Genomic DNA, 23055 nt, shown 5'->3' with positions numbered 1-23055 from the left:
TGATATAGGGATGAGAGAGAGACAGGTGGATAATGATATAGTGATGACGGAGACAAATAGACTGGGGGCTAATGATATAGGGATGACAGAGACAAATAGACTGGGGGCTAATGATATAGGGATGACGGAGACAAATAGACTGGGGGCTAATGATATAGGGATGAGAGAGAGACAGGTGGATAATGATATAAAATAGACAAGGGGCTAATGATATAGGGATGAGAGAGAAATGACAGGGGATAATGATGTAGGGATGACAGAGAGACAGTGGGATGATGGTATAGATATAGTGATGACAGAGACAAAGAGAGTGGGATAATGATATAGGATGACAGAGAGAAATAGACAGGGGCTAATGATATAGTGATGACGGAGACAAATAGACTGGGGGCTAATGATATAGGGATGACAGAGAGAGACAGGGGCTAATATATAGTGATAACATAAAATAGACAAGGGGCTAATGATATAGTGATAACAGGGAGAAATAGACAGGGGCTAATGATATAGTGATGACAGAGAGAAATAGACAGGGCTAATGATATAGTGATGACAGAGAGAAATAGACTAATGATATAGGGACAGAGAGAAATAGAATGCTAATGATAGTGATGACAGAGAGGGGAAATAGATAGACAGGGGCTAATGATATAGTGATGACAGAGAGAAATAGACAAGGGGCTAATGATATAGTGATGACAGAGAGAAATAGACAAGGGGCTAATGATATAGGGATGACAGAGAAACAGAGGGCTAATGAAATAGACAAGGGGCTAATGATATAGATGATGACAGAGGGGCTAATGAATAGACAGGGCTAATGATATAGGATGACAGAGAGAAATAGAGAAGGGGCTAATAGAAACAGGGGCTAATGATATAGACAGAGATGACAGAAAGAAATAGACAGGGGCTAATGATATAGAAATAGACAGGGGGTAAGAGAGAAATAGACAGGGGCTAATGATATAGTGATGACAGAAGAAATAGACAGGGGCTAATGATATAGTGATGACAGAGAAATAGACAAGGGGTAAATATAGACAGAGAGAAATAGACAGGGGCTAATGATATAGTGATGACAGAGAGAAATAGACAGGGAAATAGGCTAATGATATAGTGATGACAGAGAGAAATAGACAGAGAGAAATAGACAGAGAGAAATAGACTAATGATATAGTGAAATAGACAGAGATAATGATGACAGAGAGAAATAAGGGGGTAATGATATAGTGATGACAGAGAGAAATAGACAGGGGGCTAATAATGATATAGTGATGACAGAGAGAAATAGACAGAGAAATAGGGGCTAATGGGGCTAATGCTAATGATATAGCGATGACAGAGACAAAGACAGGGGGCTAATGATATAGCGATGACAGAGAGAAATAGACATGGGGCTAATGATATAGTGATGACAGAGAGAAATAGACAGGGGTTAATGATATAGGGATGACAGAGAGAAATAGACAGGGGCTAATGATATAGCGATGACAGAGAGAAATAGACAAGGGGCTAATGATATAGCAATGACAGAGAGAAATAGACAGGGGCTAATGATATAGCGATGACAGAGAGAAATAGAAATGACCAGTGAACTGAGATAAGGCGGAGCTTTACCTAGCATGGACTTGTAGATGACCTGGAGCCAGTGGGTCTGGCAACGAATATGTAGCGAGGGCCAGCCGACTAGAGCATACAGGTCGCAGTGGTGGGTGGTATAAGGTGCTTTAGTAACAAGACGGACTGTGATAAACTGCATCCAGTTTATTGGAAGCTATTTTGTAGATCGGTAGGAAAGTCAGTTTTACTAGGGTAAGTTTGGCGGAGGCTTTGTTGTGGAATAGAAGATTGGAGATGTTTGATAAGAGTCTGGAAGGAGAGTTTACAGTCTCACCAGACACCTAGGTACTTATGTTTTTATTTTTTTTATTTTAACTTTACCTTTATTTAACCAGGCAAGTCAGTTAAGAACAAATTCTTATTTTCAATGACAGCCTAGGAACAGTGGGTTAAATGCCCGTTAACGACAGATGTGTACCTTGTCAGCTCGGGGGTTTGAACTTGCAACCTTCCGGTTACTAGTCCAACGCTCTAACCACTCGGCTACCCTGCCGCCCCAGGGACAGGACGTTAGTCTATCTCCTGTTTCTGTAGCATGAGGCAGCTGGATGGACAAGTACACCTCCTGGACAGGATGTTAGTCTATCTCCTGTTTCTGTAGCATGAGGCAGCTGAATGGACAAGTACACCCCCTGGACAGGATGTTAGTCTATCTAATGTTTCTGTAGCATGAGGCAGCTGAATGGACAAGTACACCCCCTGGACAGGATGTTAGTCTATCTAATGTTTATGTAGCATGAGGCAGCTGAATGGACAAGTACACCCCCTGGACAGAACGTTAGTCTATCTCCTGTATCTGTAGCATGAGGCAGGTCAATGGACAAGTACACCCCCTGGACAGGATGTTAGTCTATCTCCTGTTTATGTAGCATGAGGCAGCTGAATGGACAAGTACACCCCCTGGACAGAACGTTAGTCTATCTCCTGTATCTGTAGCATGAGGCAGGTCAATGGACAAGTACACCCCCTGGACAGGATGTTAGTCTATCTCCTGTTTATGTAGCATGAGGCAGCTGAATGGACAAGTACACCCCCTGGACAGGATGTTAGTCTATCTAATGTTTATGTAGCATGAGGCAGCTGGATGGACAAGTACACCCCCTGGACAGGATGTTAGTCTAACGAATGTTTCTGTAGCATGAGGCAGCTGGATGGACAAGTACACCCCCTGGACAGGATGTTAGTCTAACAAATGTTTCTGTAGCATGAGGCAGCTGAATGGACAAGTACACCCCCTGCACAGGATGTTAGTCTATCTCCTGTTTCTGTAGCATGAGGCAGCTGGATGGACAAGTACACCCCCTGGACAGGATGTTAGTCTAACGAATGTTTCTGTAGCATGAGGCAGCTGAATGGACAAGTACACCCCCTGCACAGGATGTTAGTCTATCTCCTGTTTCTGTAGCATGAGGCAGCTGAATGGACAAGTACACCCCCTGGACAGGATGTTCGTATATCTCCTGTTTCTGTAGCATGAGGCAGCTGAATGGACAAGTACACCCCCTGGACAGGATGTTAGTCTATCTCCTGTTTCTGTAGCACGAGGCAGCTGAATGGACAAGTACACCCCCTGGACAGGATGTTAGTCTATCTCCTGTTTCTGTAGCATGAGGCAGCTGAATGGACAAGTACACCCCCTGGACAGGATGTTAGTCTATCTCCTGTTTCTGTAGCATGAGGCAGCTGGATGGACAAGTACACCCCCTGGACAGGATGTTAGTCTAACGAATGTTTCTGTAGCATGAGGCAGCTGGATGGACAAGTACACCCCCTGGACAGGATGTTAGTCTATCTAATGTTTCTGTAGCATGAGGCAGCTGGATGGACAAGTACACCCCCTGGACAGGATGTTAGTCTATCTAATGTTTCTGTAGCATGAGGCAGCTGGATGGACAAGTACACCCCCTGGACAGGATGTTAGTCTATCTAATGTTTCTGTAGCATGAGGCAGCTGGATGGACAAGTACACCCCCTGGACAGGATGTTAGTCTATCTAATGTTTCTGTAGCATGAGGCAGCTGAATGGACAAGTACACCCCCTGGACAGGATGTTAGTCTATCTCCTGTTTCTGTAGCATGAGGCAGCTGGATGGACAAGTACACCCCCTGGACAGGATGTTAGTCTAACAAATGTTTCTGTAGCATGAGGCAGCTGAATGGACAAGTACACCCCCTGCACAGGATGTTAGTCTAACGAATGTTTCTGTAGCATGAGGCAGCTGGATGGACAAGTACATCCCCTGGACAGGATGTTAGTCTAACGAATGTTTCTGTAGCATGAGGCAGCTGAATGGACAAGTACACCCCCTGGACAGGATGTTAGTCTATCTAATGTTTCTGTAGCATGAGGCAGCTGGATGGACAAGTACACCCCCTGGACAGGATGTTAGTCTATCTAATGTTTCTGTAGCATGAGGCAGCTGAATGGACAAGTACACCCCCTGGACAGGATGTTAGTCTATCTCCTGTTTCTGTAGCATGAGGCAGCTGAATGGACAAGTACACCCCCTGGACAGGATGTTAGTCTATCTCCTGTTTCTGTAGCATGAGTCAGCTGAATGGACAAGTACACCCCCTGGACAAGATGTTAGTCTATCTCCTGTTTCTGTAGCATGAGGCAGCTGAATGGACAAGTACACCCCCTGGACAGGATGTTAGTCTATCTCCTGTTTCTGTAGCATGAGGCAGCTGGATGGACAAGTACACCCCCTGGACAGGACGTTAGTTTATCTTAGGGCCTTACCCACAATCTTTCTCCTTAACGCTAGACAAGCAGAGATGCACTTACTATCATTCTTCTTTATTTAACATTTATTTAACTAGTCAAGTCAGTTAAGAACATATTCTTATTTCCAATGACGGCACACCCCGGCCGCCCTATGGGACTCCCAATCACGGCTGGATGTGATGCAGCCTGGATTTGAACCAAGGACTGCAGTGCCCCTTCTTGCAATGAAATGCAGTGCCTTAGACCGCTGCGCCACTCGGGAGCCCAGCAGGTCCTATTTGTACAGTCTCTGGTATGACTCAGCCAAGGATGGGAGAGGAGAGACAGACAGTGAGTGATAAGAGAGAAGAGAGAGAGACAGTGAGTGATGGGAAAGTAGAGAACAAGACAGTGATTGATGGGAGAGAAGAGACAGACAGTGAGTGATGGGAGAGAAGACAGAGAGACCGTGATTGATGGGAGAGAAGAGAGAGACAGTGAGTGATGGGAGAGAAGAGAGAGAGACAGTGATTGATGAGAGAGAAGAGACAGACAGTGAGTGATGGGAGAGAAGAGAGAGAGACAGTGAGTGATGGGAGAGAAGAGAGACAGTGAGTGATGGAAGAGAAGAGAGAGACAGTGATTGATGGGGGAGAAGAGAGAGACAGTGAGTGATGGGAGAGAAGAGAGAGACAGTGATTGATGGGAGAGAAAAGAGAGACAGTGATTGATGGGAGAGATGAGAGAGACAGTGAGTGATGGGAGAGAAGAGACAGAGAAAAAAATCATGGAGAATATTTAGAGATAAAAAGGAAAAAAGGATAGAGATAAAAGAGGGAGTAATTGGAGGAGGAAAAGGAGGGAGTAGGAAGATGAGGAAGGAGGAGGAAGAGGGAAAGGAGGGAGTAGGAAGATGAGGGAGGAGGAGGAAGAGGAGAAGGAGGAGGAGAAGGAGGAGGAGGAGAAAGAGGAGTGAGGAGGAGGAAAAGAAGGAAGAGAGGGAGAGGAGTGAGGAGGAAGAGGACGGAGGAGGAGGAAAAGGAGGAGGAGGAGGAAGAGGAGGGAGGAGGAGGAAGAGGAGGGAGGAGGAGGAAAAGGAGGGAAAACAAGAATAGACAAAGAACAAAATAAATAGAACACAGTCTGAATAGAAACAGGAATACTGAGGAAACTGGTACACCTCACTAGCTCTTCTCATAAAGAGAGTGTGTGTGTCTGCTGTTAACCCCAAAGCTAATGAATTGGAAAGAGACCAGTACAGTAATCCTCTCCCCCACTTCCTCTCCTTGTCCCAATTCTGCATCCTGAAAACACACACACACATCAGAGCTGCATTATCTTTGCCTCTGGATATAATCTCCATACTGGGAATATTTCAGCAATAAGGCCCGAGGGGGTGTGGTATATGACCAATATACCACGGCTAAGGGCTGTGAACCCATGTTTGGCAGTGAAACCATGTGAATTGCATATTGCATCAGAGCAGCTGTCTGAGCAGAGACCTGAAGACTACATAGTCCTGTCCTTGATTACTGTGCAGTAAAGCGGCCCTCACACACACGCACGCACACCAGCCACCAATCGAAGGATGAAAAATGAGGCTCACCTTGAGGTGACAGGGGACTCAATTCACTGGAGCTTTCAGCCCACTGTAACCACAGCAAGGAAACAAACACCGTCACACACACACACACACACACACACTACGTCCGATCATCACTGTCCTCACACAGTGCCTCAGTGAATGTACACATATTCAAAACTTTTTGAATACCAGTCAACTGTTCAGAATCTCTCTCTCTTTCTGTCTCAGTGTGGTGGCCGATGCTTTAAGAGAAGCTTCTCTGTGTCTATTGATTATGCTCTGACCGCAGGCAGGCACAAAGGTGTCTGCGGTGTTACAGGTCTACATGATTAACTTTACACAACATCTCTTCCCTACCTCACCCGCTCTCTTTTTTTCAGTCTGGCCTCTCTCTCAACTATTCTCTTCAACTTCCCATCACACACACACACACACACACACACACACACACACACACACACACACACACACACACACACACACACACACACACACACACACACACACACACACACACACACACACACACACACACACACACACACACACACACACACACACACACACACACACACGCACACACACACACACGTGTCGAAACACATGACTGCCTTTCACACTGCCCCTTGACCCCCTACACCCTCTGTCATGGGACACATGTTGCCATGGTGATACGGATAAACAGTGAATTTGGATGTTCACATGTATCCCTCTGGTGGCCAGGTTGACCTATTTTAAGAAATGCCATTGGCTTGTGGAGAAAAGGTTGAAGATCTTTGATAGGCTGATGAATTTGTTACAGGAAGTAATCACTGTCACCTGGTGAGGTTAGCATAGGGCTAACATGTGCCAGGTTATCTGATGGGACCAGCTACAGAGTAGCATTCTATCACTTGACACTACGTCAATTATTTGAATTGGCTGATGCTTAAACTTAACCTTAAACATTTTCACATTATCTTCAGATTAGGTTTCACTTAACATCCTGCAACAATGTGAAAAAATCTGAACATGAACATTCTGTCTGTGTATGGAGGTGGTGTCGCAAATGGCACCCTATTCCCTATATGATGCACTACAACAGTTGTGTACTATAAATGGCATAGGGTGCCATTTGGGACACAAGGGGGGTTTTCCACCTGCAGTGGTGAGATCCAGTCTGCAGCCAGGTAGCCAGTAAAGCGGTGATGGTACTATAGTGGTCTCAGCTAAACCAGTCTCTCCTCTCCTCTCCTCTCCTCTCCTCTCCCTTCTCCTCTCCTCTCCTCTTCTCTTCTCTTCTCTTCTCTCCTCTCCTCTCCTCTTCTCTTCTCTTCTCTTCTCTTCTCTTCTCTTCTCTTCTCTTCTCTTCTCTTCTCTCCTCTCCTCCCAGAGACCAGTGACTCATCTCTCCACTCAGATATAAGACTGCCTCCTCCCATTGGGATGTCACAGAGTGGCTCCTCCCCTTCCAGCTCCTCTGGGGGCTGAGCCAATTGACTGTGGCTATGGGCAGAAGGTTGGCTGATCCGACCAATCCGGTGCCTGCGCTGGGGGTGCCCCTGGCGGGGGGACGATGGGGGCCGCTGTGCAGTGTGGGGGTGCAGACCTCCCCCAGCCTTAGGACCCTCCCATCAATCAAACGCAGCCAGCCAAAACGGACGCAGCACCCAGAGACAGGACGGGGCAACAACCATGTCGTCACAGCAACAACAATGTTCTCAGAGACTGGGGTTGTTTGTGACTCAGGCAGCATTGGGGGCAGCAGTGGATTTGCCATTTCCAAGGAGATGAGTCAGAATGCCATCAACAGTCTGACAAAGGATGACATGGGGTCACAAGGGTCAGGGGGCGGAGTCTACTGTCAGATCAATGCCATACGGGCCAATCCCAGGGAGTCTGGCCATAGGTCCAGTGGGAAATGGACATCTCGATACACCAATGGGAGTGTGGTCGCCCCTGAGGTGGTGGGCGGGGTCTGCACTGAGGGTGCTGAGGGCAATGAGCCAATCAGAGAGAGGAGGAGGGTCCAGTCTCTTAGAGGGGAGAAGTCTCGCCCTGGACTGAGGTCAGGGAGTCTGTCTCAGTCTGTGAGCTCTCATGCCACGCCTCCAAGGCCCTGTAGAATGATGACATCATCGTCGCCCCGCCTCTGTGGAACCTGCGGGCGGAGACAGTCCCAGGCCCCACCCATCTGCATGGCAACAACGTGCCGCAGGCGAGCGGCAAATCTGATCACAGAAAGCCAGACTCTACCGATTCCTCCCCGGAAAAAGTCTGTACTCCCCAACCAGAACCGGAAAGACTCCCCTGTTCTGAACTCACACACACACACACCACCAACCCCACACACAGCTGTGAAGAACACTCAAACACAAACTCAGACATTGCCCTCTCCACATGCAACCCAAAGGATACACACTCTGCCTGTGAAAGATGCACCTGTGATCCCATGTCCCAACACTAAGGATACACAACACACACATACCCACACAACAGACTCAGAACCCAGGTTACCCAGGTTACATCAGAAAGAAACACACACACAGACAACAGACACACAGTCACACACCATGAAGACAACATTTTCTCCAGCTACACAGTGTTTTCCAGACAGAAACACAGAGACGTCATCTGACAACCAAAACTCTCCACAAGACTCATCTATACAAGTCACCACCAAGCCGCCAACCCCAGTCCTCCTCATAGGCACAAAATCCTTGGCCGCACCCCTTCTCCCACCTAAAAACTCCCCCAAACCCTGCCACCCTGCCCAGGTGAACACAAAACCAGCACCCCCTGTCCTTCAGACCCAACTCAAACCTATACCCCTCACCCCTTCCCTGCACCCCAAAGCATCACCAGCACAGCCAATGAAATCAGAAGCCTCCAAAACCCATGCTCCATTAAAAGACGCCCATGCTCCCCCTGCTGCCAATCTGGCCCCACAATGCAACGGGGCTCCAGGGGGGCTGGTGGGGCTACAGGCGGGGGTCCAGGCGGGGGTACCCAGAGGGTTACAAGGGTGTGTGTCAGGGGGCCTCCACGGGCGTCTCCACAGTGTGGAGGAGAGTCTGCTCTCCAACCAGGAGAAGATCAAGGTCCTCCTCAATGTTATCCAAGACCTGGAGAAGAGCAAGGCCCTCAGCGAAGGGTGAGAGAGGGAGGGGGGAGGGAGGGGTTTCTGAGTGCGTGCATGTGTGTGTGAGTGTGTGCTGTCAATCTGTCATCACTCACCATCTCTCCCTCTACTCTCAATCTGTCATCATTCACCATCTCTCCCTCTGCTCTCAATCTGTCATCACTCACCATCTCTCCCTCTGCTCTCAGTCTGTCATCATTCACCATCTCTCCCTCTGCTCTCAATCTGTCATCACTCACCATCTCTCCCTCTGCTCTCAATCTGTCATCACTCACCATCTCTCGCTCTGCTGTCAATCTGTCATCATTCACCATCTCTTCCTCTGCTGTCAATCTGTCATCATTCACCATCTCTCCCTCTGCTGTCAATCTGTCATCATTCACCATCTCTCCCTCTGCTGTCAATCTGTTATCACTCACCATCTCTCCCCCTGCTGTCAATCTGTCATCACTCACCATCTCTCCCTCTGCTCTCAATCTGTCATCACTCACCATCTCTCCCTCTGCTGTCAATCTGTCATCATTCACCATCTCTCCCTCTGCTGTCAATCTGTCATCATTCACCATCTCTCCCTCTGCTGTCAATCTGTCATCACTCACCATCTCTCCCCTGCTGTCAAACTGTCATCACTCACCATCTCTCCCTCTGCTCTCAATCTGTCATCACTCACCATCTCTCCCCAGACTGCACCCCTCTCTTATTTTCCCTCTCTCCTCTCTTTCACCCACTCCTCTACTTTTGTTTCTACTTTTTCTATTCCCTCTAATACCAAATGAATCCCACCGAAATTATCATTGAAGATATAGCATTCATTTTTGAGCAGCACAGCAAGACTCCCAACAACAGGACACACACTCTGTCTGTCTGTCTGTCTGTCTGTCTGTCTGTCTGGCTGTCTGTCTGTCTGTCTGTCTGTCTGTCTGTCTGTCTGTCTGTCTGTCTGTCTGTCTGTCTGTCTGTCTGTCTCTGTCTGTCTCTGTCTGTCTGTCTGTGTCTGTCTCTGTCTGTGTCTGTCTGTCTGTCTGTCTGTCTGTCTGTCTGTCTGTCTGTCTGTCTGTCTGTCTGTCTGTCTGTCTGTCTGTCTGTCTGTCTGTCTGTCTGTCTGTCTGTCTGTCTGTGTCTGTCTCTGTCTGTCTGTCTGTCTGTCTGTCTGTCTGTCTGTCTGTCTGTCTGTCTGTCTGTCTGTCTGTCTGTCTGTCTCTGTCTGTCTGTCTCTGTCTGTCTGTCTGTCTGTGTCTGTCTGTCTCTGTCTGTCTGTCTCTGTCTGTCTCTGTCTGTCTGTCTCTCTCTGTCTGTCTGTCTCTGTCTGTCTGTCTCTGTCTGTCTGTCTCTGTCTGTCTGTCTGTCTCTGTCTGTCTGTCTGTGTCTGTCTGTCTCTGTCTGTCTGTCTCTGTCTGTCTCTGTCTGTCTGTCTTTGTCTGTCTCTGTCTGTCTGTCTTTGTCTGCCTCTGTCTGTCTGTCTTTGTCTGTCTGTCTTTGTCTGTCTCTGTCTGTCTGTCTTTGTCTGTCTTTCTTTCTTTCTTTCTTTCTTTCTTTCTTTCTTTCTGCCTGTGTGTGTGTGTGCGTGTGTGTGTGTGCCTGTAAGTGTGTGTTTGGTGTTGTACTATTGATGATCTTCTGTGTTTTCCCCCTCATGCTGATATGTTGTTGTTGTTGTTATTGTGTCAGGCGCTGCTCATACAGAACTGGCCAGGACATCAACAACTGTCCCACCTGTCAGAAGACTGCCTGCATTATCTACAGGTATACCACCACAGTATACAAAACCTTCCTATTTGACCTTCACATGTTACTCATTTAGTCACTAACTTACACCTACTGGAAACATAACTAATTCCTTTTACAGTGATAAATAACACTAACATGTGAGAACAATATTTTTGTGTCCAAATGTTTCATTTCGGAGTTATAACAAGGTTGGTAGCAACATGGAAAATCATTGTGGAAATCTGTTTCAGCTCAAGTCGACTACAAAAACATGCTCTCTATATGGGCTGACTGTCTCTCTCACTCTCTGTCTCTCTCTCTCTCTCTGTCTCTCTCTCTCTCTCTCTCTCTCTCTCTCTCTCTCTCTCTCTCTGTCTCTCTCTCTCTCTGTCTCTCTCTGTCTCTCTCTCTCTCTGTCTCTCTCTCTCTCTCTGTCTCTCTCTCTCTGTCTCTCTCTCTCTGTCTCTCTCTCTCTCTCTGTCTCTCTCTCTCTCTGTCTCTCTCTCTCTCTGTCTCTCTCTCTCTCTGTCTCTCTCTCTCTCTCTCTGTCTCTCTCTCTGTCTCTCTGTCTGTCTCACTCTCTCTCTGTCTCTCTCTCTGTCTCTGTCTCTCTCTCTCTCTCTCTCTCTCTCTCTGTCTCTCTCACTCTCTGTCTCTCTCTCTCTCTCTCTGTCTCTCTCACTCTCTGTCTCTCTCTCTCTGTCTCTCTCTCTCTGTCTCTCTCTCTCTCTGTCTCTCTCACTCTCTGTCTCTCTCTCTCTCTGTCTCTCTCACTCTCTGTCTCTCTCTCTCTCTGTCTCTCTCACTCTCTGTCTCTCTCTCTCTGTCTCTCTCTCTCTCTGTCTCTCTCACTCTCTGTCTCTCTCACTCTCTGTCTTTGTCTCAATTCAATTCAATTCAAGGGCTTTATTGGCATGGAAACATGTGTTAACATTGCCAAAGCAAGTGAGGTAGACAACATACAAAGTGAATATATAAAGTGAAAAACAACAAAAATTAACAGTAAACATTACACATACAGAAGTTTCAAAACAGTAAAGACATTACAAATGTCATATTATATATATATATATATATATATATATATATATATATATACAATGTACAAATAGTTAAAGGACACAAGATAAAATAAATAAGCATAAATATGGGTTGTATTTACAATGGTGTTTGTTCTTCACTGGTTGCCCTTTTCTTGTGGCAACAGGTCAAAATATTGCTGCTGTGATGGCACACTGTGGTATTTCACCCAGCAGATATGAGAGTTTATCAAAATTGGGTTTGTTTTCAAATTCTTTGTGGATCTCTTTCTCTCTCTCTCTCTTGGATTTGCCTGTCTCTCTCTCTCTCTCTCTGGGATTTGCCTGTCTGTCTCTCAGTCTGTCTCTCTCTCTGGGATGCCTGTCTGTCTCTCTTTGGGATTTGCCCGTCTGTCTCTCTCTCTCTCTCTGGGATTTGTCTGTTTGTCCCTCTCTCTCTCTGGGATTTGCCTCTCTCTCTCTCTCTCTCTCTCTCTCTCTCTCTCTCTCTCTCTCTCTCTCTCTCTCTCTCTCTCTCTCTCTCTCTCTCTCTCTCTCTCTGGGATTTGTCTGTCTGTCTCTCTCTGGGATTTGCCTGTCTGTCACTCTGTCTGTCTCTCTCGCTCTGGGATTTGCCTGTCTGTATCTCTCTCTCTCTGGGATTTGTCTGTCTGTATCTCTCTCTCTCTCTGGGATTTGTCTGACTGTCTCTCTCTCTCTCTGGGATTTGTCTGTCTGTTTTTCTCTCTCTCTCTGGGATTTGTCTGTCTGTCTGTCTCTCTCTCTGAGATATGTCTGTCTGTCTGTTTCTCTCTCTCTGGGATTTGTCTGTCTCTCTCTCTCTCTCTCTCTGGGATTTGCCTGTCTGTCTGTCTCTCTATGGGATTTGTCTGTCTGTCTCTCTCTCTCTCTCTGGGATTTGCCTGTCTGTCTGTCTCTCTCTCTCTCTCTATGGGATTTGCCTGTCTGCTTGTCTCTCTCTGGGATATGTCTGTCTGTCTCTCTCTCTCTCTCTCTCTCTCTCTCTCTCTCTCTCTCTCTCTCTCTCTCTCTGGGATTTGCCTGTCTATCTGTCTCTCTCTGGGATTTGCCTGTCTGTCTCGCTCTCTCTCTCTCTCTGGGATTTGTAAGTCGCTCTGGATAAGAGCGTCTGCTAAATGACTTAAATGTAATGTAAATGTAAATGATTTGCCTGTCTGTCTGTCTCCCTCTCTGGGAGTTGTCTGTCTGTCTGTCTGTCTCTCGCTCTCTCTGGGATTTGCCTGTTTGTCTCTCTCACTTTCTCTGAATAAAGATCAGTTATATTCTATGATTCCCAATATGCTGGTACACACACACACACACACACACACACACACACACACACACACACACACACACACACACACACACACACACACACACACACACACACACACACACACACACACACACACACACACACACACACACACACACACACACACACATTATGACACATCAAAAATCTCATACAGTTAATCTAATCTAAAGCGGGGGATCATTTTCATAGAAAAACACACTCACACACACTTTACAGTCATTCTGAGCCCATTGGGAGATGCTGATCGTTGGTTTATGGGTATTTGTATTGAGTCATTTAGCAGAGGCTCGTATCCATAGTGACTTGCAGTAGAGGGTGCATACATTTTCATACTGGTCCCCCGCGGGAATTGAACTAGCTGATCTACACAGGACTACAAGTGTGTGTTATGAAACACACACACACACACACACACACACACACACACACACACACACACACACACACACACACACACACACACACACACACACACACACACACACACACACACACACACACACACACACACACACACACACACACACACACACACACACACACATCAACAAAGTGATGTATTTGACGGTACAGTTATGGTGTTGTCACACACTCAGCGGGACACAGAGAGGGGAGTGTGGGGAATGAGTGTGTAGAATGAAGACAGTAAAGAGCTAGAGCTTCCCCCTAATGATTTGAGCTGGAGAACGACAGTTTGATGTTTCCTGCCTGTAGATGTTTTGTCAATTGTAATTAAGCTGCATGACATTTCTGACAAAAAAAAGATACTGCACACACACACACACACACACACACACACACACACACACACACACACACACACACACACACACACACACACACACACACACACACACACACACACACACACACACACACACACACACACACACACACACACACACACACACACCTGTTAGGAAAAGCAGCTTTCCCAACTATGGCATAATCCCCCAAACAATAGAGAGAGGAAGAACAACGGAGAGAAAGAAATGATCAATTATGTAAAGAAACAGAGACGTGGGGGGGGGTGGACGTGCTTGTTCTTCAAAAAGCTACTATAAAACATACTGTGCAGGGAGGGATGTGTGGGACAGGTTAACACAATCTAACCTTCCTCACCTCTTTCCACACGCAATCTAACCTTTCTCACCTCTTTCCCCACAAAATCTAACCTTCCTCACCTCTTTCCCCACAAAATCTAACCTTCGTCACCTCTTTCCACACGCAATCTAACCTTCCTCACCTCTTTTCCCACAAAATCTAACCTTCCTCACCTCTTTCCCCACGCAATCTAACCTTCCTCACCTCTTTCCACAAGCAATCTAACCCCCCTCACCACTTTCCCCACGAAATCTAACCTTCCTCACCTACTTCCCCACGCAATCTAACCCCCCTCACCTCTTTCCCCACGCAATCTGACTCTCTCTTCCCCCTTCTCATCCCTCCCTCTTTACTCTCCTAGAGGGCCCTGTGTATTCCATGTGACTCTCTCTTCCCAGTCACTGGTGTCATTACAGAGGTTTCATTTCACACTTTTATTTGTTAGGAGAGAGCAAATAAGTTGACTGAGTGGGTGGGTGTGTGTGTGTGTGTGTGTGTGCATGGTGTGTGTGTGTGAGTACGTGCGGGTGCGTGTGTCATTCCCCCTTATGCCTTCCCTCATCATAAGCCTCATTAACTCCAGATGCTTAATCCCTATGCATCTCATCTCGTCCCTCTACAGACACACCGACACACACACACACACACACACACACACACACACACACACACACACACACACACACACACACACACACACACACACACACACACACACACACACACACACACACACACACACACACACACACACACACACACACACACACACACACACAGACCTCAGCCTTGAACTTTCAAGCCAAACTTGCAACAGAAACACTCAACCTCCACTACAATATGACCTGAAGCACTTGAGAGAAGAAGACAAAAAAGAGAGAGAGAGAGAGAGAGAGAGAGAGAGAGAGAGAGAGAGAGAGAGAGAGAGAGGGGGAGTCAAGGGGAGGGATTGCTTTGAAAGCATCTCAGGGGAAGAAGTATTTCCCTCAGCCCTCTGTTTTAGTTTCAACACTTTAAGATGACTCTCTTTCTCTCATCTCTCCAGCCTGTGATGTAGTGGTGCATGAAGTGCAAGAATGCTATGAACGTGAATCGATTTCAGAGTGTGTGTGTGTGTGTGTGTGTGTCTGTGGGTCTGTGTGTGTGTGTGTCTGTGTGTGTGTGTCTCTCTGTGTGTGTGTGTGTGTGTGGGTGTGTCTGTGTCTGTGTCTGTGTCTGTGTCTGTGTCTGTGTCTGTGTCTGTGTGTCTGTGTCTGTGTGTGTGTGTGTGTGTGTGTGTGTGTGTGTGTGTGTGTGTGTGTGTGTGTGTGTGTGTGTGTGTGTGTGTGTGTGTGTGTGTGTGTGTGTGTGTGTGCGTGTCTGTCTGTCTGTCTGATTAAGTGTGCACTTGCATCGGCACATGGTACTTACGAGGTGTGAAGCATGTGCATCAATGTACAGTATATTATTGTATTCACATAACTGCAGTTATATTAAAGTACATTTGTATTATTACAAGATATTGTGTGTGTGTACATGTGTCTAATGCTCTACCCTTCTGTCTCTCTCACCCACTCTATCTTTCTATCCTACCCTCCCCCTCTTTCTGTCTCTTTCTCTCTCCCCCTCTTTCTGTCTCCCTCACTCTCACCTTCTCCCCCAACCTCTCCACTCTCCCCCCTCTCTCTCTCTCCAGTGTGGAGCATGACTTCAGGCAGCAGGAAGGCAGGTTCCAGCCAGTGATGGAGACTCTAGACAGGGACTATGATTTTCCCCTCCCTGTCCCCAAAGCTGTCCCCGCCCACCCGAACACCAAGAACCTCGTCAAGAAGCTACGCAAGAAGTGCTTCTGGTGGCTGTAGACACACACAGACACACTCGCCCACACACAGCCATCGCCGGCGGTACAGTCGCCATGAAGATATTCCGGACTGCTGTAACCATGGGGATTGGACAGGTGTGTGTCTATGGACCATGGGGACTGCTCCTGTTTCATTGTTGCTGCTATGGGAACTGTACACCTGTTATGGTATCTATGGAGATCTATGGTTCATCTCTGACATGGTTGGAGAGCGAACAGTACATCAGCCCACAACGGTGGGCTGATTGATAGTTACTTTAACCCAAAGTCTTGGTACAGTTACTGAGCTATGGATTTAGGGGAGACACTAAACTTTGACAAGAGTTCAGTCTAGAAGGCTGTGACAGCGGTGACCTTTCCTTAGTTGTAACATCTGTCAGATGAGAATTCATAGGTGATGGACCATGTCACAGTGAAGAGAGGAACTCTACTACCTAAACAGAGACGATTCCATCATCAAGACCTTTAGAGAGTGACAGGCCATGCAACCAATCAACAGTCTCCCAGACTTGACTGACAAAGCGAGGATCCATTCAGGATTCCCTCCGAGTGCACCAAACACAAAGACAATAATAAACACTCCACTCTACGAGCTTCCAATCTTCCACAATGCTATTGGTTATAACCCAAGCTCAACCAATTAGAATCAGCCTTTGCTTCTAAGACCACACCCTATTTACTGTTTAACCAATCATCAGCACCAGACCCTAACCTGCCACATAAGTGCTTTTTTATAAACCATCCCAGTGTATGATCTCCCACAATGCTCTTCTTCTTCCTCTCACTGTGTTTCTGCAGCTGTTTGTAACAGTTATATTGGGATCCAATAAAGGTGTGTATTTTAAACAAAACATGAAGAGTCAGCTTGAAGAGTGATTGCCTAAAGCTGTTTTTGTGCCATGATGACTCACATAAAGCACTTTTGACAACCACCATTTAGAATGAAACTGTGGTACTATGAATGGATAGTAAAAGCTGAGTGGTTCGTCTGGGAGGGTAATACTGTGGTACTATGGATGGATGGTAAGAACTGAGGGGTTAGTCTGGGAGGGTAATACTGTGGTACTATGGATGGATAGTAAGAACTGAGGGGTTAGTCTGGGAGGGTAATACTGTGGTACTATGGATAGATGGTAAGAACTGAGGGGTTTAGTCTGGGGGGGTAATACTGTGGTACTATGGATGGATGGTAAGAACTGAGGGGTTAGTCTGGGAGGGTAATACTGTGGTACTATGGATGGATGGTAAGAACTGAGGGGTTAGTCTAGGAGGGTAATACTGTGGTACTATGGATGGATAGTAAAAGCTGAGGGGTTAGTCTGGGAGGGTAATACTGTGGTGCTATGGATGGATAGTAAGAACTGAGGGGTTAGTCTGGGAGGGTAATACTGTGGTACTATGGATGGATGGTAAGAACTGAGGGGTTAGTCTGGGAGGGTAATACTGTGGTACTATGGATGGATGGTAAGACCTGAGGGGTTAGTCTGGGAGGGTAATACTGTGGCACTATGGATGGATAGTAAGAACTGAAGGGTTAGTCTGGGAGGGTAATACTGTGGTACTATGGATGGATGGTAAGAACTGAGGGGTTAGTCTGGGAGGGTAATACTGTGGTACTATGGATGGATGGTAAGAACTGAGGGGTTAGTCTGGCAGGGTAATACTGTGGTACTATGGATGGTAAGAACTGAGGGGTTAGTCTGGGAGGGTTATACTGTGGTACTATGGATGGATGGATGGTAAGAACTGAGGGTTTAGTCTGGGAGGGTAATACTGTGGTACTATGGATGGATGGTAAGAACTGAGGGGTTAGTCTAGGAGGGTAATACTGTGGTACTATGGATGGATGGTAAGAACTGAGGGGTTAGTCTGGCAGGGTAATACTGTGGTACTATGGATGGTAAGAACTGAGGGGTTAGTCTGGGAGGGTTATACTGTGGTAATATGGATGGATGGTAAGAACTGAGGGGTAAGTCTGGGAGGTTAATGCTGTGGTGCTATGGATGGATAGTAAGAACTGAGGGGTTAGTCTGGGAGGGTAATACTGTGGTACTATGGATGATGGTAAGAACTGAGGGGTTAGTCTGGGAGGGTAATACTGTGGTACTATGGATGGATGGTAAGAACTGAGGGGTTAGTCTGGGAGGGTAATACTGTGGTACTATGGATGGATGGTAAGAACTGAGGGGTTAGTCTGGGAGGGTAATACTGTGGTACTATGGAGGATTAGTAAAAGCTGAGGGTTTAGTCTGGGAGGGTAATACTGTGGTACTATGGATGGATGGATGGTAAGAACTGAGGGGTTAGTCTGGGAGGGTAATACTGTGGTACTATGGATGGATGGTAAGAACTGGGGGGTTAGACTAGGAGGGTAATACTGTGGTACTATGGATGGATGGTAAGAACTGAGGGGTTAGTCTAGGAGGGTAATACTGTGGTACTATGGATGGATGGATGGTAAGAACTGAGGGGTTAGTCTGGCAGGGTAATACTGTGGTACTATAGATGGATGGTAAGAACAGAGGGGTTAGACTAGGAGGGTAATACTGTGGTACTATGGATGGATGGTAAGAACTGAGGGGTTAGTCTAGGAGGGTAATACTGTGGTACTATGGATGGATGGATGGTAAGAACTGAGGGGTTAGTCTGGCAGGGTAATACTGTGGTACTATAGATGGATGGTAAGAACTGAGGGGTTAGTCTGGGAGGGTTATACTGTGGTAATATGGATGGATGGTAAGAACTGAGGGGTAAGTCTGGGAGGGTAATAATGTGGTACTATGGATGGATAGTAAAAGCTGAGGGGTTAGTCTGGGAAGGTAATACTGTGGTGCTATGGATGGATAGTAAGAACTGAAGGGTTAGTCTGGGAGGGTAATACTGTGGTACTATGGATGGATGGTAAGAACTGAGGGGTTAGTCTAGGAGGGTAATACTGTGGTACTATGGATGGATAGTAAGAACTGAGGGGTTAGTCTGGGACGGTTATACTGTGGTAATATGGATGGATGGTAAGAACTGAGGGGTTAGTCTGGGAGGGTTATACTGTGGTACTATGGATGGATAGTAAAAGCTGAGGGGTTAGTCTGGGAGGGTAATACTGTGGTGCTATGGATGGATAGTAAGAACTGAGGGGTTAGTCTAGGAGGGTAATACTGTGGTACTTTGGATGGATGGTAAGAACTGAGGGGTTAGTCTAGAAGGGTTATACTGTGGTACTATGGATGGATGGAAAGAACTGAGGGGTTTAGTCTGGGGGGGGTAATACTGTGGTACTATGGATGGATGGTAAGAACTGAGGGGTTAGTCTGGGAGGGTTATACTGTGGTACTGTGGATGGATGGTAAGAACTGAGGGGTTAGTCTGGGAGGGTAATACTGTGGTACTATGGATGGATGGTAAGAACTGAGGGGTTAGTCTGGGAGGGTAATACTGTGGCACTATGGATGGATAGTAAGAACTGAAGGGTTAGTCTGGGAGGGTAATACTGTGGTACTATGGAGGATTAGTAAAAGCTGAGGGTTTAGTCTGGAAGGGTAATACTGTGGTACTATGGATGGATGGATGGTAAGAACTGAGGGGTAAGTCTGGGAGGGTAATACTGTGGTACTATGGATGGATGGATGGTAAGAACTGAGGGGTTAGTCAGGCAGGGTAATAGTGTGGTACTATGGATGGATGGTAAGAACTGAGGGGTTACTCTGGGAGGGTTATACTGTGGTAATATGGATGGATGGTAAGAACTGAGGGGTTAGTCTGGGAGGGTAATACTGTGGTACTATGGATGGATGGTAAGAACTGAGGGGTTAGTCTGGGAGGGTAATACTGTGGCACTATGGATGGATAGTAAGAACTGAAGGGTTAGTCTGGGAGGGTAATACTGTGGTACTATGGATGGATGGTAAGAACTGAGGGGTTAGTCTGGGAGGGTAATACTGTGGTACTATGGATGGATGGTAAGATCTGAGGGGTTAGTCTGGCAGGGTAATACTGTGGTACTATGGATGGTAAGAACTGAGGGGTTAGTCTGGGAGGGTTATACTGTGGTACTATGGATGGATGGATGGTAAGAACTGAGGGTTTAGTCTGGGAGGGTAATACTGTGGTACTATGGATGGATGGTAAGAACTGAGGGGTTAGTCTAGGAGGGTAATACTGTGGTACTATGGATGGATGGTAAGAACTGAGGGGTTAGTCTGGCAGGGTAATACTGTGGTACTATGGATGGTAAGAACTGAGGGTTTAGTCTGGGAGGGTTATACTGTGGTAATATGGATGGATGGTAAGAACTGAGGGGTAAGTCTGGGAGGGTAATGCTGTGGTGCTATGGATGGATAGTAAGAACTGAGGGGTTAGTCTGGGAGGGTAATACTGTGGTACTATGGATGGATAGTAAAAGCTGAGGGGTTAGTCTGGGAGGGTAATACTGTGGTGCTATGGATGGATAGTAAGAACTGAAGGGTTAGTCTGGGAGGGTAATACTGTGGTACTATGGATGGATGGTAAGAACTGAGGGGTTAGTCTAGGAGGGTAATACTGTGGTACTATGGATGGATAGTAAGAACTGAGGGGTTAGTCTGGGAGGGTTATACTGTGGTAATATGGATGGATGGTAAGAACTGAGGGGTTAGTCTGGGAGGGTTATACTGTGGTAATATGGATGGATGGTAAGAACTGAGGGGTAAGTCTGGGAGGGTAATGCTGTGGTGCTATGGATGGATAGTAAGAACTGAGGGGTTAGTCTGGGAGGGTAATACTGTGGTACTATGGATGATGGTAAGAACTGAGGGGTTAGTCTGGGAGGGTAATACTGTGGTACTATGGATGGATGGTAAGAACTGAGGGGTTAGTCTGGGAGGGTAATACTGTGGCACTATGGATGGATAGTAAGAACTGAAGGGTTAGTCTGGGAGGGTAATACTGTGGTACTATGGATGGATGGTAAGAACTGAGGGGTTAGTCTGGGAGGGTAATACTGTGGTACTATGGAGGATTAGTAAAAGCTGAGGGTTTAGTCTGGGAGGGTAATACTGTGGTACTATGGATGGATGGATGGTAAGAACTGAGGGGTTAGTCTGGGAGGGTATTACTGTGGTACTATGGATGGATGGTAAGAACTGGGGGTTAGACTAGGAGGGTAATACTGTGGTACTATGGATGGATGGTAAGAACTGAGGGGTTAGTCTAGGAGGGTAATACTGTGGTACTATGGATGGATGGATGGTAAGAACTGAGGGGTTAGTCTGGCAGGGTAATACTGTGGTACTATGGATGGATGGTAAGAACTGAGGGGTTAGTCTGGGAGGGTTATACTGTGGTAATATGGATGGATGGTAAGAACTGAGGGGTAAGTCTGGGAGGGTAATACTGTGGTACTATGGATGGATAGTAAAAGCTGAGGGGTTAGTCTGGGAGGGTAATACTGTGGTGCTATGGATGGATAGTAAGAACTGAAGGGTTAGTCTGGGAGGGTAATACTGTGGTACTATGGATGGATGGTAAGAACTGAGGGGTTAGTCTAGGAGGGTAATACTGTGGTACTATGGATGGATAGTAAGAACTGAGGGGTTAGTCTGGGAGGGTTATACTGTGGTAATATGGATGGATGGTAAGAACTGAGGGGTTAGTCTGGGAGGGTTATACTGTGGTACTATGGATGGATAGTAAAAGCTGAGGGGTTAGTCTGGGAGGGTAATACTGTGGTGCTATGGATGGATAGTAAGAACTGAGGGGTTAGTCTAGGAGGGTAATACTGTGGTACTATGGATGGATGGTAAGAACTGAGGGGTTAGTCTAGAAGGGTTATACTGTGGTACTATGGATGGATGGAAAGAACTGAGGGGTTTAGTCTGGGGGGGGTAATACTGTGGTACTATGGATGGATGGTAAGACCTGAGGGGTTAGTCTGGGAGGGTTATACTGTGGTACTATGGATGGATGGTAAGAACTGAGGGGTTAGTCTGGGAGGGTAATACTGTGGTACTATGGATGGATGGTAAGAACTGAGGGGTTAGTCTGGGAGGGTAATACTGTGGCACTATGGATGGATAGTAAGAACTGAAGGGTTAGTCTGGGAGGGTAATACTGTGGTACTATGGAGGATTAGTAAAAGCTGAGGGTTTAGTCTGGAAGGGTAATACTGTGGTACTATGGATGGATGGATGGTAAGAACTGAGGGGTAAGTCTGGGAGGGTAATACTGTGGTACTATGGATGGATGGATGGTAAGAACTGAGGGGTTAGTCAGGCAGGGTAATAGTGTGGTACTATGGATGGATGGTAAGAACTGAGGGGTTACTCTGGGAGGGTTATACTGTGGTAATATGGATGGATGGTAAGAACTGAGGGGTAAGTCTGGGAGGGTAATACTGTGGTACTATGGATGGATGGTAAGAACTGAGGGGTTAGTCTAGGAGGGTAATACTGTGGTACTATGGATGGATGGATGGTAAGAACTGAGGGGTTAGTCTGGCAGGGTAATACTGTGGTACTATGGATGGATGGTAAGAACTGAGGGGTTAGTCTGGGAGGGTTATACTGTGGTAATATGGATGGATGGTAAGAACTGAGGGGTAAGTCTGGGAGGGTAATACTGTGGTACTATGGATGGATAGTAAAAGCTGAGGGGTTAGTCTGGGAGGGTAATACTGTGGTACTATGGATGGATGGATGGTAAGAACTGAGGGGTAAGTCTGGGAGGGTAATACTGTGGTACTATGGATGGATGGATGGTAAGAACTGAGGGGTTAGTCAGGCAGGGTAATAGTGTGGTACTATGGATGGATGGTAAGAACTGAGGGGTTACTCTGGGAGGGTTATACTGTGGTAATATGGATGGATGGTAAGAACTGAGGGGTAAGTCTGGGAGGGTAATACTGTGGTACTATGGATGGATGGTAAGAACTGAGGGGTTAGTCTAGGAGGGTAATACTGTGGTACTATGGATGGATGGATGGTAAGAACTGAGGGGTTAGTCTGGCAGGGTAATACTGTGGTACTATGGATGGA

At 46.7% G+C, this 23055-nt stretch overlaps 2 protein-coding genes across 6 annotated transcripts in view; one reads left to right on the top strand and one right to left on the bottom strand.

Annotated features, from left to right (window-relative positions):
* LOC118374637 (dedicator of cytokinesis protein 2-like) overlaps nucleotides 1–23055 on the bottom strand; it is a 179954-nt gene that overhangs the window by 50740 nt on the left and 106159 nt on the right. The gene's annotated exons all lie outside the window — the stretch shown is intronic.
* LOC118381082 (uncharacterized) overlaps nucleotides 1–23055 on the top strand; it is a 42234-nt gene that overhangs the window by 12924 nt on the left and 6255 nt on the right. For 2 of the 5 annotated variants that reach the window (XM_052488218.1, XM_052488219.1), the window contains exons 2-4: nucleotides 7288–9048; nucleotides 10705–10779; nucleotides 15884–18030. In XM_052488218.1, coding sequence (XP_052344178.1) covers nucleotides 7403–9048; nucleotides 10705–10779; nucleotides 15884–16049 — 1887 coding nt within the window. In that variant the 5' untranslated portion in view covers nucleotides 7288–7402 and the 3' untranslated portion in view covers nucleotides 16050–18030. Of the gene's footprint in view, nucleotides 1–6335; nucleotides 9049–10704; nucleotides 10780–15883; nucleotides 18031–20357; nucleotides 20711–23055 lie in introns of those variants that run through there. The other 3 variants (XM_052488220.1, XM_052488217.1, XM_052488221.1) reach the window with 3 other exon arrangements.

Source organism: Oncorhynchus keta, chromosome 30 (genome assembly GCF_023373465.1).
Source record: "Oncorhynchus keta strain PuntledgeMale-10-30-2019 chromosome 30, Oket_V2, whole genome shotgun sequence".
Taxonomy (NCBI): Eukaryota; Metazoa; Chordata; class Actinopteri; order Salmoniformes; family Salmonidae; genus Oncorhynchus; species Oncorhynchus keta.
This window is presented reverse-complemented; position numbering and strand designations above follow the sequence as displayed.